Here is a 14,419-nt window from a genome sequence, read left to right as displayed (position 1 = left end):
AACTGCCTCAGATCTGTTTCCAGGGAGTCACACCGCCTTGTAATAAATCTTCTCTTGTCATCCTCCCAGGAGAAGTGAACACGGACTGAAGGTAAAAATTATAGAGCAGTCAGAACTGGATTCCTTTTGGCAAGTTAAGTTGTTTTGAAACGTTTCTTCTTTTCAGCTTTAATGCTTCTCAGGTATGTCTAGACAAGACCATTGAACCGGAGGGCAGAGACGGGTCTGACCCCAGCCCCACTGCCACGCACAGGTGGCCTAGGTCAGTCAGCGCTCATCTGAGACTTCTCTGCTCTTTTATATAAAGTAAACAGAAAGTAAAAACTAATAGCTCCCTACTCACATCAGAAGTTCTAGTCAAATTTAGTAATATATGCAAACTGAAAACAAAGTATAATTGGAATTTTTTTTAGAAAAAATGGAAGCTAGACTCTTGCACGTCACAGTGTTCCGTGTTGACTCGCAGACTTTGTGAGAGCCACGTGGCTGCAGCGGCTGTTCCTCTGGGCCGTTGCTGACGCTGTGTAAGCATTTCTAAAGGTCCTCTCCTCGTATATCATCTCAGTTTGTCAGAAAACACCAGTGAATTCAAGTAAGAGGTGATGCCCTTTGCTCTGGGTTTGGAACTGAGACTCAGTCTCTTTGGGCCCCGGCAGTGTAGCAAAGCGGGCAACTTGAGACGCTGCATCGGCTCGTTTCCTGGCCGTAGACACATGCCAAGGTCCTGGCGCGGAGCTGGGACCCGGCTGCGTGTGGAGGCTGCTGACTCCGGGCAGTGGCCCCCTCAGTGTCTGGCCTGCCGCCTGAAGGCCTGTTGCAGTTGGGAGTGCCCGTGCCTCAACACGCCTGCGTTTTTAGACCCAGCGTGTTCCCAGGGGTCATTGGTGGTAGGAAAACAAGGGTTTGTGCAGAGGATGTCTTCACTTTGAATATTATGCAGCTTCTATCATAATATGTTTTCTAAATGCTCATAAATAAGCCAGATACTTAATCGCAATGACTTGGCTGTGTAAGAATTTGATGCCAGAACTTGTAATGTGATGGACCGGTGAGCTGTCGAGTGAGCAAAGATACCTGGCAGATTTATGAGGTTTCGTGCTTACAAGGCAGGCTCACGGGGGACCATCCAGAGGACACAAGTCAGGCCGAGTCTGCCAGCACGCTTGCACTTCTGACAGTATTTCAGAATCTTACCCCAAAATGTGCTTTCTGAATGTAATGGGAAATCTAGTATTATTTTCATATTTCTGTTCCTGTGTGCGGGCGCAGATGGTGCAGCTCTGTTCATTCCTAGAGTGCAAGTGAGCTGCCTCTTCCCTCGCTGGGGCCCACAGGCTCTGTGCAGCTGGGATGCTGTCGTCCAGTCCTGGACACTGAAGAGGGAAGAGGGGGCCATCCCCCTGAGGCCGCCAGGCCTACCTGTCTGGTCCCCTTTGGCAGTGTTAAGAAGACACTCGAGCTGCCTGGAGGGAGGGAGTTTCTTCCAGGTAGTCTATACTTTTCATCAGTGGAATAGCTGTTACCTCACTGAATCATTGGGCTTCCCTGATAGCTCATTGGTAAGGAATTGCTTGCAATGAGGGAGACCTGGGTTCGATCCCTGGGTTGGGAAGATCCCCTGGAGAAGGGAAAGGCTACCCGCTTCAGTATTCTGGCCTGGAGAATCCCATGGACTAGTCCATGAGGTCGCAGAGAGTCGGACACGACTGAGCGACTTTCACTTTTCACTCACTGAATCTTTAGTCATTTTTTGCAGTGGTTTTCTTTTTTTTTTTAATCCTCATCTTACAAGTGAGAAAGCAGGACACCCAGAGCCATACCTGCCGTCGGAAACAAACACGCAGCCACGGAAGACACCGGCCCCAGCGCAGCTGCCCCTGCCTCACCCCAGGCTCTGCCTTCCCACGGTGGTTCAGCTCGTGAGGTCCAGACGGTTTCATTTTGCTCACCTTCACCTGGGTTTCTCAAGGGCATCTCACACTGTAATATGCATGAAATACCTGCAATCTGGTTAAAAAACAGGTTCTGACACGGGTGTGGATGTGTTTCCAAGAACCGACCCATCACTGTCTGTGATGGCTGAGTGCCCTGCGGTCACCCTTGGGCTCCGGAACGTATGTCTGAGCCAGGCATTTGGAGGAAGCTGTTACCTGAACGGAACTCGGCCCCTGTGGGCCCTGGGATCTCGGTGAACACCCCAGCCTTGGCGCTGACTGCCAGCAGGCTGCATTGACACTGTCGGAGTCACGCAGAGCCGGATCTCAGCACTATTATTTTTAAATAACAAAGGACAAAGATAATTGTCGAGGGATTCATATTGAATTATTGAAACAGATGAGGGTTGCCCTAACCCCAGCCCTCTCGTCCGCCTCTCGCCTGTTTGTGTTGCAGGTCCCACTCTGCCCTGTGTCCCTTCAGGCTGCTCCACGTGGGGGCCGTGAGCCCTGCGCTTGGTTTCCCTCCCGGAGCCCATGCGGCTCCAACTGTTTCTGGTCCACACACGGGTGGTCTGCTGGGACTCCACACACACCCTCCCCCCAACCACACACACACTTTCTGTCCCTCAGGCTGGAAGCCGCGCTTGCCCGCAGGAGTTTCCATTGTTTGTTGATGAATGAGACAATGCCGTCCTTCCTCACACACTGTTTTTTAATATGAAAATAAGACCATTAAAGCTTTGTGAATCTGGAGAAACCCAAGTACAGCAGCCGTCCCGTCCACGTGATATAAAGAAAGGGTCAAGAGACAAGAGCTTCTCGATGCAAGCCACTCGCGTGTCTGACGTCACTAAACCTCAACATCTTAAGATGCTGTTTGGAGGAAACTCTTGGCTTAGGTTGGGAAAACCCAGGACCTTTCCTTGCACTGAAGTTACACTCTGAAGCTTCCCCCAGGCTTCGTCTTCACTCCTGAAAATTGCCTTTTTCGGCTGGTTTGCTGTTCTTGTGGCCAAGTGGAAAGAGAAGAGAGCGGCCTGGCTGGCTGAGCCTTCATCCCGCACTGCAGCAGTCACGGCCGTACTTGTGTTTGTTCACCTGTCCTGAGGTGTGTCCTGAGTGTCTGCTGTGGGCCAGGCCTTCCCTGGACCCTGGAGAGACACCTGTATGGATGTAGAGATGCAGTGTGCACACACACGCACACACGCAGGGCGGGGCCTGCTCCCCTGCCAGCAGACAGATCACGTTACCACTCACGGGTGGTTTGTCTCAATAGCCACAGTCAGTCACCTACCACAAGTCTCTTACATAATTTATTTCTCTTTAGAAGGGCTTTTAATTTAATTTAGATTATAAATAGAGTTGTATAAAATGGCAGCTGTCTTCAATAAACACCAGTATTGGTGATTTTAAAGTAGACTAGTTGACCAAACTACTTCTTCAACTATTACTTGTTTATTTCTAAGAGAATATGCAATGTTCTACGATTAGGCCTAACTAAGCCCCAAGAGGAGAAGGCAATGGCACCCCACTCCGGTACTCTTGCCTGGAAAATCCCACGGACGGAGGAGCCTGGTGGGCTGCAGTCCATGGGGTCGCTAGAGTCGGACGCGACTGAACAACTTCACTTTCACTTTTCACTTTCATGCATTGGAGAAGGAAATGGCAACCCACTCCAGTGTTCTTGCCTGGAGACTCCCAGGGACGGGGGAGCCTGGTGGGCTGCCGTCTATGGGGTCGTACAGAGTCTGACACGACTGCAGCACCCTTTATGTTTATGTTTATGAAAGGCCCCAAGAGGATGCCCTAAATTGTGTAGGGACGTTAATTATACTGAGTTTCCAGGCCCTGCAATGTTTGCAGGTTGGAAAATTTAAAAAGATGCAGTTCATTATGTGGTCATTTGTTGGGCTGCCAGTTCGGCCCCAGTACTGGCCAGCTCCACAGGCCTGGACTTATCCCTTGGGTCTGTCATCTTTGATTCCTGTTGTCAGTCATTCAGTTCACTTCAGTCACTCAGTCGTGTCTGACTCTTTGCAAACCCGTGGACTGCAGCACGCCAGGCTTCCCTGTCCATCACCAACTCCCAGAGTTTACTCAAACTCGTGTCCATTGAGTCATTGATGCCATCCAACCATCTCATCCTCTGTGGTCCCCTTCTCCTCCTGCCTTCAGTCTTTCCCAGCATCAGGGTCTTTTCCAGTGAGTCAGTTCTTCACATCAGGTGGCCAAAGTATTGGAGCTTCAGCTTCAGCATCAGTCCTTCCAATGAATATTTAGGACTGATTTTCTATAGGATAGACTGGTTGGATCTCCTTGCAGTCCAAGGGACTCTGAAGAGTCTTCTCCATATGCTCTTAAAGGTCAACGGAGCACTTGAGCGGGCTTTCATTGCTAACACAGGAACGGAAAAAGCAGTAACTTTTCCTAAGGTTTTAACTAGATTTTTAAAGATCAGTGCCAATGTCTTATTTCCCTACAATCCTATATTTTCATGTACAAATGTCTGTTTGACAGTTACGATTTTTTGAAATTCAGTGGAGTGTATTCATTCTTTATCTTGTCCACAAAAATATTTCAAAGTTGTTATTTTTAAACCATAATGAAGTTGTTTTTCTAAATTTGATGTTACTCTTAACTTCCCTGCCTCAGAAGTTCATAGTGTAATGACTTATTACGCAATTTACTCATGTGCATATATTTTTTTGTTTTTTCAGTCGCTGCCCAGAAATATGGTGTCTCGTCTTTGTGAATCTAAAAAGGTCTGTGCCGCAGCGGACATGCAGCTTCAGGTGGGTGTGTGCCTTTGTTCTGAAGTTTTCCAGGGTCATTATTCAGAATAAATGTACGACTTGAAATTCTTGCCAGTGCTACCCATTTATTATAATAATTATGCTTCCAAAAGATCTTTCATCTGAGTTCAAAGAACTTGATTGACCTTGACTCATTTGGTCCTCCAACCGTCCTTAGGAAGTGGTAGTCAAATAAGGTTATTTCCCAATTTCAGTGGAAAATCAAAGCATGGAAAAGTTATGTGACTTCTCCTGAGTGGAGAAGAACTTTTTTTTTTTTTTTACAGGCAGACATATTTTTATTAGTAAAAGTCACAAATAGGAAAAGATTTATTGGCTGACACTGTCTGAGGTGTGTGCTTAAAAAAAAAATGCCTTGATTAATACATACATGAGAAAAGAAAACAACAAAAACTTGGTGCATTTCAGCAAACCAAGTTAGATCTCTTTGTTCACTATATCTCTTTTTACTGTGATTTATTGATTTTTGTTGGCTATACCTTGCCACTTGTGGGATCTAGGTTCCCTGACCAGGAATTGAACCCAAGCCCATGGCTCTGAAAGTACAGAGTCCTACTGGACTGCCATAAATTCACTCACTTTGTGTTTTTCTCAAAAATGTGTGTTTTTAGATGAGAAGTTTCAAAAGTAAGAGGTGTTAGTTTTTTTATAAAATTTGAAGCCAGTGTTGCAAGTTTCCAGATAAAGACTGGAGACACCCTGTAAACCGTTTGGACGTCAGGTCTACGTGATCCCAGATGCCTTGGGTGTTTGTAATTTTTGAGAGTGTTTATAGAATTCTCCCTCTTCATCAAATCTTGAGAGTTATGTGAACACAACCAAAATGCCCTTCTCTCATCTCAGGCAATATTCACTTTATAATGATCCAGTACCTACTTAAAAGTGTCGTCACTATGAATTGCTTTATAGTTGTGTCAAATTTAGTCCCTAGAAAGTAATGAATGAGCTTTGTTTTTTTGGACCTTAAAACATTTCAGTGAAGATGCTGTTGCTATAGATGAAACCATGGATGTACATTATTCAGTGTCTATTTGTATCATATCTATTTGGAAAAGGATTTCTGAATTATTTGAAAGGTTTACATTAGTTGGCAACAGTCTTTTGATTTACATGGGTTTGTCATGGGCATCCAACCTTTTAAAAGGCAGTGTCCTGGCCTCCTTTGCAACACTTGTTCCAGTGATTTTCTTTTAAAAGAGAAAACCAACATTTTGTACAATCTCCCATCCTCCAGAAAGAACAAGAAGACAGAGGAAGAGGAGGGGTGCTGAGGGCTGGAGAAGGAGGAAGAGGGGAGGAAGTCCCCACCCTGAGGGCCTCTCACTGCTCTCCTGTCCCCTGTCTGTCCCTGAGCAGCGGGGACAGGCCTTGCCGACCCTGAGCAGCAGGACAGCCCAGGGAAGAGGACACGAACTGTCTCAGGGCTCTAAGCGAGTAGCTTATAGTGCTTTTTAAGTTGTGCTTTTCTTTCTGTGCATTACTTTAACAACAGCCCCTGTTTTGGGGGGCTCCGAGGTTCTTGGTCCCAGACACACAGGATCCCCTTATGGGCTCATAGCTCGGCCTTGTTTGCTTCATCAGCAAATGAGTATGAAACATATGCACACTAAATTTATTTTGCTGTTTTTATAGTTTTTAAAAAACGTCATTCCATGCTTATGTCTTTCGTTTGTGAAAGGCATAATTGAAGAAACAAAACTTTTGAACTCCAATTTGTTTGTAGATTGGGCCAGAAAAACCCACTGCAGTTGAAGTTAGAATTTAAGAATTTCAATTTCTAATGGTTTATTCTGTTGGAATATGAATGTGGATCAATAATGTGGGCCCCTCTGAGTCTCTCTGTGCATTGTTACTCTTCATAGAATATGGAATGGAAAGAGCTGTATTTAGTATATGTTTAAGTTGCCAGTTAGAGCAAAGCAATATTTATCTTAAGAAATGTCTGTGTTTTTCCAGGGAAGGTTTAAACTTGACTTTATAATTTAGAGCCATAATTCTATATCTAGATGAAGCCAGAAGTTAGAGGTCATTTAACTTTTTTCTTTTATCCAAACTGATCCTCACTGCTTTTAGGTCAACAGCTGCACATTCTCTGCAGATTCCAATTTTGAATCAGAAAGATACATATCAGAAGCATAATTGCATGACAGGATTTTTTTCCTTTGAAAATAAAACATTTTCTACTTGTTTGCTTCAGGTAAACTTCCATCAGTGTTTAATATTCAAGTTAAATGTTGCAGAGAAAAAGCACTTTAGATTTTTTGTACAAAATTCAGTTTCAGAACTTGGTAAACAAGCAGCAGTTTGGCTTTGTTCTCCTATCGGGTTTCAGTGGCCTCTGTCCTCTCCTGGCGGGAAGCGAGCCTTCCCTACTGGTCACCTCCTTAAGCCAGTGTGGCCCCGCCCGGCAGCTGTGTCCTGTGTGCCCGGACCCCGGGGTGGGGTCGGCCTGGTCCTGGCCCCAGACACTCCTGCAGCTGCTCCTCCATCCTTTGTGACAGCCGCTTCCTCCTCCCTCACCCGCCCCGCCCTGCCACCTCTCGTCACCAAAATAGGTCCTCACCCTGTCATTTCTCTCACTCAATTATATCAGGATTCCAGGAAGAAGCCAAAGAGACTTTTTCATGTTTCCAGCTATAAATATGTTTCCAAAACTATGTAGAGTTTTGCAGTCACAAATTTAATTTGCTATACTATACAAAAAGTACCTTATAGACAGGGCTCAGGATTTTTTGATATTCTTAATCGTGAGGAGGTTGAGAGCGTCCCTTTTCATCACTGATGTGGTATGACATGCAGAATACCCTCAGTCCACGACACTGATGAGCACGTGCCCCACTGCGGCCCCTGGCTGTTGTGCTGCGCACCCCTCACAGCTCGGCTGCCGCGCGGTGGATGTGCGTGGTGCCCAGACTAAACTGCGCCTGCACCCCTCAGGTCTTCTACGCCGCCCTGGACCAGATCTACCACGGGAAGCACCCGCTCCGGAGTTCGACCACAGACATCCTCAGGGACACGCAGGAGCGCTTCTACGGCCTGCCCTACGTCCCCAACACTGTGAGTCTGGCGTGTGCCCTGTGTGTGCCATTGGGCGGGCACAGGTATCGAGTGGGGGGCTGTGAACCTGAACGGCTCTACTTGGCGTGGAGGCTTCCCGCGGGGCGGGTGTCGGGAATGCCTGGTCGCTTCCGGCCCCCAGCTGTCCTTGACACGTGCTCATTGTCCTCCTGCCAGCAGCGTTCCTCTTGGGAAGGTGGGGGTGAAAAAGGCCACGGGAGTTCATCTCTGGTTTTTTTTGTTGTTGTTATTTTTCTATGATGAGAAAACTACTGGTGTAAGATGACGGCAGTGCCTGCTCCCCAACCATTGTCACTGCAGAGAAATCCACGCTGGTGGCAGGAGTTGGAGGGGCGTGGTTCGTGCTCTGTTGCGTGGAGAGCAGGCACATCGCTCCTGTTCACTGAGGACTGGGTGCCAGACTCCGTCCAGCTGCTTGGCGCACAACTCCTGACTCTCCCAGCAGCCCTGTGAATGGGATGGCTTCCCCACCTTTGGGGGCACACCTGAGGCTCATGCACGTGACCTGTCTTGTCTGAGAGCATGGGGGGGTGAGCCATGCTGCTAGGGCACAGACCCAGCCCGGCAGCCGTGTGTTCTCATCTCTCGGGTTCCTTAGGAAGCTGGGGTAGGGAGGAGTGCCCAGGGCCCTGGCATGAGACTGGCGTGTTCGTACTAGTCGGGGCCTCAGGGCAAGCAGTGGGATCCCGACTCCTAGTGGCTTCAGCAGAATGAGTGTGTATTAAGTCCCACACTGCAAGGCGCAGGGGTCGGTCGGCCTGGTTGCCAGTTAGCCGAGTTGAATGAGTTCCTGCATGTGGTTTTAGAAGGTTTCTCCTCCTTTTATGTCTCATCTCTTTTCTCCAGAGTTGTCTTGTCCTCAGGCAGACAGCCCTGTCCAGGTGACGTGGTGACCACCAGAAGGTCCAGCTTTGCCTTCTTAGAGAGAGAAAGCTCATTGGAAAGTGCTCTGTAAACTGGAAAATGCCAAACAAATGTGGTTTCATTTGTTGCGGGGTTGAGTGCCAGCATGTGTTGCTCTGAGAGTTTGCGTTAGTCAGGAAACTGTGACCATCCGCTAGATCATCAGGTCCTCACGCTCAAACTGGGGGGGTAGGGGGTGCTCATCTTTACCAGATAAGCAGAGTCACCGGAGGTTTCGTCTTCATGAGACTCCCATCTGCAGCATTTGATTGGCTTAGAAGCTTCATGACATGTCCGAGGCACACAGTGCTGGTCACGGTACCGTGTGTGTGTACACACATATGTATAATTTATTGTTTCAGTGTATGTGTGTGTACACACATATATAAAATTTATTGTTCCAGTGCTGTGTACTATTATGTACTTGGATAACAAAAGTTAGCACCTTTTTGGGATAAGTAATATATAAAAATTTAACCCATCTCTGTTTACCAGCAACAAACCAAAAAACTGTAAATATGGTATTACAGCAAGAAAAAGTAGAAGGTACCTATCAAAACCGGTCTGTCTAGTTTTGATTTTTTAATATTTTTTTTATATTTATTTGATATTTACAGAAGGAAAGATTACCTCCTCTGTGAGGACAGTGCCCGATTTTTTGGGGGGCATGGTGCTGGGTCTTTGTTGCTGTGGGCTCTTCTCTGGTTGCAGTGCACAGGCTTCTCACTGCGGTGGCTTCTCTTGTGAACACGGGCTCTAGGGCGCAGGCGCGGTAGTTGTGGCTCCCGGGCTCTAGAGCGCAGGCGCGGTAGTTGTGGGGCGTGGGCTCAGCTGCTGCGTGGCACGTAGGATCTTCCCGGATCCAGGGTCGACCTGCGTCTCCTGCACTGGCAGGTGTACTCTTCACCACCGAACCCACCAGGGACGCCCCCAAAGCACCTTGTTCAATAAGTATGTTGTGTTTAATTTCAGTGTCCTAAGTAAATGAAGGGCTGAAACATATTTACAGAAGGAAAGATCTGATATAAAAATACCGATTTTTCTCCAATCTGTACACTTAATGTAATGTCCTCACTTGTTGGCTTGACTCTAATGGGCTGACTATGATCTCCTGTGGAAGCTGATGGCTCAAGAACAGTGACAGAAGGGTGGGCTTGTCCAGTCAGGACCACTAACGAGGAAGCTGGAGGATTTAGGACCGGGTAGCAATGCTGTGGGGGTACAGGGGGCACAGAATGGTGGAGCCAAGCCCAGCACTGCAGGCAGGCTCGGTGCGTTTATGGCCTCCTGACCATCAGCCAACAGCCCTGCAGCTGTGAGGGCCGAGAAGGGGCTGTGAGGGCCGAGAAGGGGCTGTGAGGGCCGAGAAGGGACTGCTCAGTTTCAGTGGTGATGTCCCGATAAATCATCCACCGGGAAGAGATGAAACCTGGATCTGTCCCCTTCTACTAAAGTAGTTTAGTTCTACTTTAACTAAAGTAAAGTGGGTTAAAGACCCAGATATGAGGAGCGGAGGCTTAAATTTGGGAGAGAGAGTCTATCTGAGCGCTCCTTTTTGTTCCTGTTTGGACTCTGGTGTCATGCATACGGCACGGAAGACTGTGTCCACTGCATGAGGACCTGAGTCTTCTGTTCAATAAACAGGTGAAAACAAGTAAGAAGCTACAGGTTGGCATAGAGGTTTTCAGCATTGTAACTGGAAAAAGATTTTTTTGCTTTCTAAATTGTTATTGTGGTTTTAAAAAAACAGGCGACATAAAATATACCATTTGTCTCTGAGATCTGCTCTTACTGAAGTGGATCAGTGATAAAAGTAGCCAAATCTGAGCATCAGAAGACCACCCAGTGTATCTGATGCATGATCTCTGTAGTTCTGAGAAGCAAAAGAATAATTTAAAATAAGGGGTATGAAGGGGTGCGTGCGTGTGTGTGTGTGTGTGTGTGTGTAGGTGACTGGATAATTAAGGGGCTTATTGGTGGGTAAGTGAGAGTTGGTTGTGGGTGTGCTTGTATGAAAGGCTGATCAATTCTGAGCAATGATGAAAAGATTTTACTGCAGAACTTTATATAACTATGAAGGTTTCTACACTTGATCTGAGCTCAGAATTAAAAGAAAAAAAAAATATATACCATTTGGAAAATAAATATTTTTTAAAGTGCTGTGAATGTGCAAGAGGCCAGACATGTGCTGTGCGCCCTAGAGTAACCTTGGGGTTGACGGAGGTGAGGAGCAGAGCGAGTCCAGAGCCAGCTCACTCTCACCTGTCGGGCACATACGAACCACAGGTGTTGTCTGTGCTTCTCGGTGTTCACCACTGCCTGGTGTTGACCGGGGTGTGGCCTCGTCTGTGAGGATGGTGCCCGGTGTTGACTGCGGTGTGACGTCATTTGTGAGGATGGTGCCCAGTTTGTGAGGATGGTGCCTGGTTTGTTGACTGTGGTGTGGCATCCTCTGTGAGGACGGTGCCTGGCGTTGACTGTGGTATGATGTCTGTAAAAGTGATCCGGAGGCTCATCTCCTTTATGGACCTCAGAGAAAGCGTGGTCTCAGGTCCCATGTGCCGAGACCAGTAGAACTATAAAAAAAAGTGAATAGTGAGCCCCAAATTCAAGTAGTCTTACCCTGGTGCAAGGAGGGGTGCACCGAAGTCTTAGGGATGCTTTCTCATGAGCGTTCCTAAGAATGATCAGCAGCCATGCAGTTAGTAAACGGGTCACTCAGCAGAATATGGAAGGGCGTTCTTCATGTGCAGACCGTGTCTTGAAGTGGGAACGGGCTGTTTTGGCTGCAGCGTGTGAGGTGAAGAATGGGCTTGGGCAACCCGTAGGGAAGTTGTTTCCCCGTGGGGACCACACTGCTAGCGGGCAGAGGGAGCAGGCAGGCTGAGGACCAGTGTGGAAGGTGCCCGTGACCTGGGGGTGGACTGGGCAGACAGACCCCACTGGGCGCTGGTGCTGTGTAAGCCGGGAGGGGTGGTCCCCGTGTTGGAAGGGGCCACTTGGAGGAGGGGTGCAATGTGGGGACGGGTGCAGGGGGCCAGTTCAGGCTGAGCGGACGATGCCTGTGAGCAGATGTGGGACCTGAGGCTGCAGGCCAGGAGGCAGGGCTGGGGAGCCATGTAGGAGAGGGAGGCGCACGCCTGCACAGAGGATGCTGTGAGCGGAGAGCCTGCTGGGTGAGATGAGGAAGGTGTGGGATAGCCCACCCTGTCGGCCTGTCTTCTCGTTGAAACAGCTTTTTTCAAGTACCAGCAAAAACTGAGATTTTAAATGTGTTTTCTGTTCCGTTTCTACTACTAGAGAGTAGCACCTACTCTGTTTTTAGGATTAGGTAGCTGGGAGCATTGCTTGTAGGACATCTACCATAGATTTGTGTTCTTAGTAGGTACATTCTCAGCAGACGAGTCACACGGGACCTGAGGGCTTCCTGTCCATTAGCTGCTCAAGTTCCAAGCAGATTCTTAACCTGTGTCACTGCCATTGCGATTCTAAGTGCAAAGGAGCAGGGCCGTCGACCCACAGGTCAGGGTGGAGCACGGCCAGCTGTGAGCCAGTCTTCATCCAGTGTGCTCTCCCCGGCCCGCTCTCCTTCAGGCCGCCTGACTACACAGAGCTGGGGCCAGCGGCAGCGGGCGGTGAGTGGAGGGGGTGGGCGCACCGGGCTTGTGTGCTTGCAAGCAGTGTTGTGCTCTGGTTGGTTTTCTAGTTTCAGAAGGAAGGTCACAGACACACCCGCATGAGGAAGATGCCCCTGCTCCCATCCATGGGACTGCATTTTCATTAGAGCTTGTTTGCTGTCTTGTTCACTTGATATCACTTTTGAAGAACTTCTTTCTCCAAAATAGATATGTGAGTGTGTATAGAAATCCTTCTCCATCAGAGGGCAGACAGACTGAAAACCACAATCACAAAAAACTAACCAATCTGATCACATGGACCACAGCCTTGTCTAATTCAATGAAACTATGAGCCATGCCCTGTAGGGTCCCCCAAGATGGACGGGTCATGGTGGAGAGGTCTGACAAAACGTGGTCCACTGGAGAAGGGAATGGCAAACCACTTCAGTATTCTTGCCTTGAGAACCCCATGAACAGCATGAAAAGACAAAAAGGTATGACACTGAAAGATGAACTCCCCAGGTCAGTAGGTGCCCAATATGCTACTGGAGATCAGTGGAGGAATAACTCCAGAAAGAATGAAGAGACGGAGCCAACGCAAAAACAGTACCCAGTTGTGGATGTGACTGGTGATGGAAGTAAAGTCCAATGCTATAAAGAGCAATATTGCATAGGAACCTGGAATGTTAGGTCCATGAATCAAGGCAAATTGGAAGTGGTCAACAGGAGATGGCAAGAGTGAACAACAGCATTTTAGGAATCAGTGAACTAAAATGGACTGGAATGGGTGAATTTAACTCAGATGACCATTATATCTACTACTGTGGGCAAGAATCCCTTAGAAGAAATGGAGTGCCATCATGGTCAACAAAAGAGTCCAAAATGCAGTACTTGGATGCAGTCTCAAAAACAACAGAATGATCTCTGTTCGTATCCAAGGCAAACCATTCAATATCACAGTAATCCAAGTCTATGCCCTGACCAGTAACACTGAAGAAGCTAAAGTTGAACGGTTCTATGAAGACCTATAAGACCTTCTAGAACTAATACCCAAAAAAGATGTCCTTTTCATTATAAGGGACTGAATGCAAAAGTAGGAAGTGAAGAAATACCTGGAATAACAGGCAGATTTGGCCTTGGAGTACAGAATGAAGCAGGGCAAAGGCTAATAGAGTTTTGCCAAGAGAAACACTGGTCATAGCAAACACCCTCTTCCAACAGCACAGAGAAGACTACACATGGACATCACCAGGTGGTCAATACTGAAATCAGATCGATTATATTGTTTGCAGCCAAAGATGGAGAAGCTCTATACAGTCAGCAAAAACAGGACCAGGAGCTGACTGTAGCTCAGATTATGAACTCCTTATTGCCAAATTCAGACTGAAATTGAAATGGTCTAGTGAAACCACTATTACTGCACAATTGCACTCATCTCACACGCTAGTAAAGTAATGCTCAAAATTCTCCAAGCCAGGCTTCAGCAATATGTGAACTGTGAACTTCCTGATGTTCACGCTGGTTTTAGAAAAGGCAGAGGAACCAGAGATCAAATTGCCAATATCCGCTGGATCATGGAAAAAGCAAGAGAGTTCCAGAAAAACATCTATTTCTGCTTTATTGACTATGCCAAAGCCTTTGACTGTGTGGATCACAATAAACTGTGGAAACTTCTGAAAGAGATGGGAATACCAGACCACCTGACCTGCCTCTTGAGAAATCTGTATGCAAGTCAGGAAGCAACAGTTAGAACTGGACATGGAACAACAGACTGGTTCCAAATAGGAAAAGGAATACGTCAACGCTATATATTGTCACCCTATTTATTTAACTCATATGCAGAGTACATCATGAGGAACGCTGGACTGGAAGAAACACAAGTTTGAATCAAGATTGCCGGGAGAAATATCAATAACCTCAAATATGCAGATGACACCACCCTTATGGCAGAAAGTGAAGAGGAACTAAAAAGCCTCTTGATGAAAGTGAAAGTGGAGAGTGAAAAAGTTGGCTTAAAGCTCAACATTCAGAAAACGAAGATCATGGCATCCGGTTCTATCACTTCATGGGA

General features: G+C 47.3%; 1 protein-coding gene across 1 annotated transcript in view; it reads left to right on the top strand.

The window, feature by feature from the left end:
* Positions 1-14,419, top strand: part of MIPEP (mitochondrial intermediate peptidase) — an 84,583-nt gene that overhangs the window by 39,850 nt on the left and 30,314 nt on the right. Inside the window, exons 15-16 of the mRNA XM_010851246.1 lie at positions 4,655-4,729; positions 7,688-7,807. Of these exons, the coding sequence (XP_010849548.1) occupies positions 4,655-4,729; positions 7,688-7,807 (195 nt within the window). The remainder of the gene's footprint in view (positions 1-4,654; positions 4,730-7,687; positions 7,808-14,419) is intronic.

This window comes from Bison bison, unplaced genomic scaffold, assembly GCF_000754665.1.
Source record: "Bison bison bison isolate TAMUID 2011002044 unplaced genomic scaffold, Bison_UMD1.0 scf7180017864299, whole genome shotgun sequence".
Classification (NCBI taxonomy): Eukaryota; Metazoa; Chordata; class Mammalia; order Artiodactyla; family Bovidae; genus Bison; species Bison bison.
The sequence above is the reverse complement of the archived record's forward strand: the minus strand, read 5'-3'. Positions and strand labels throughout refer to the sequence as shown.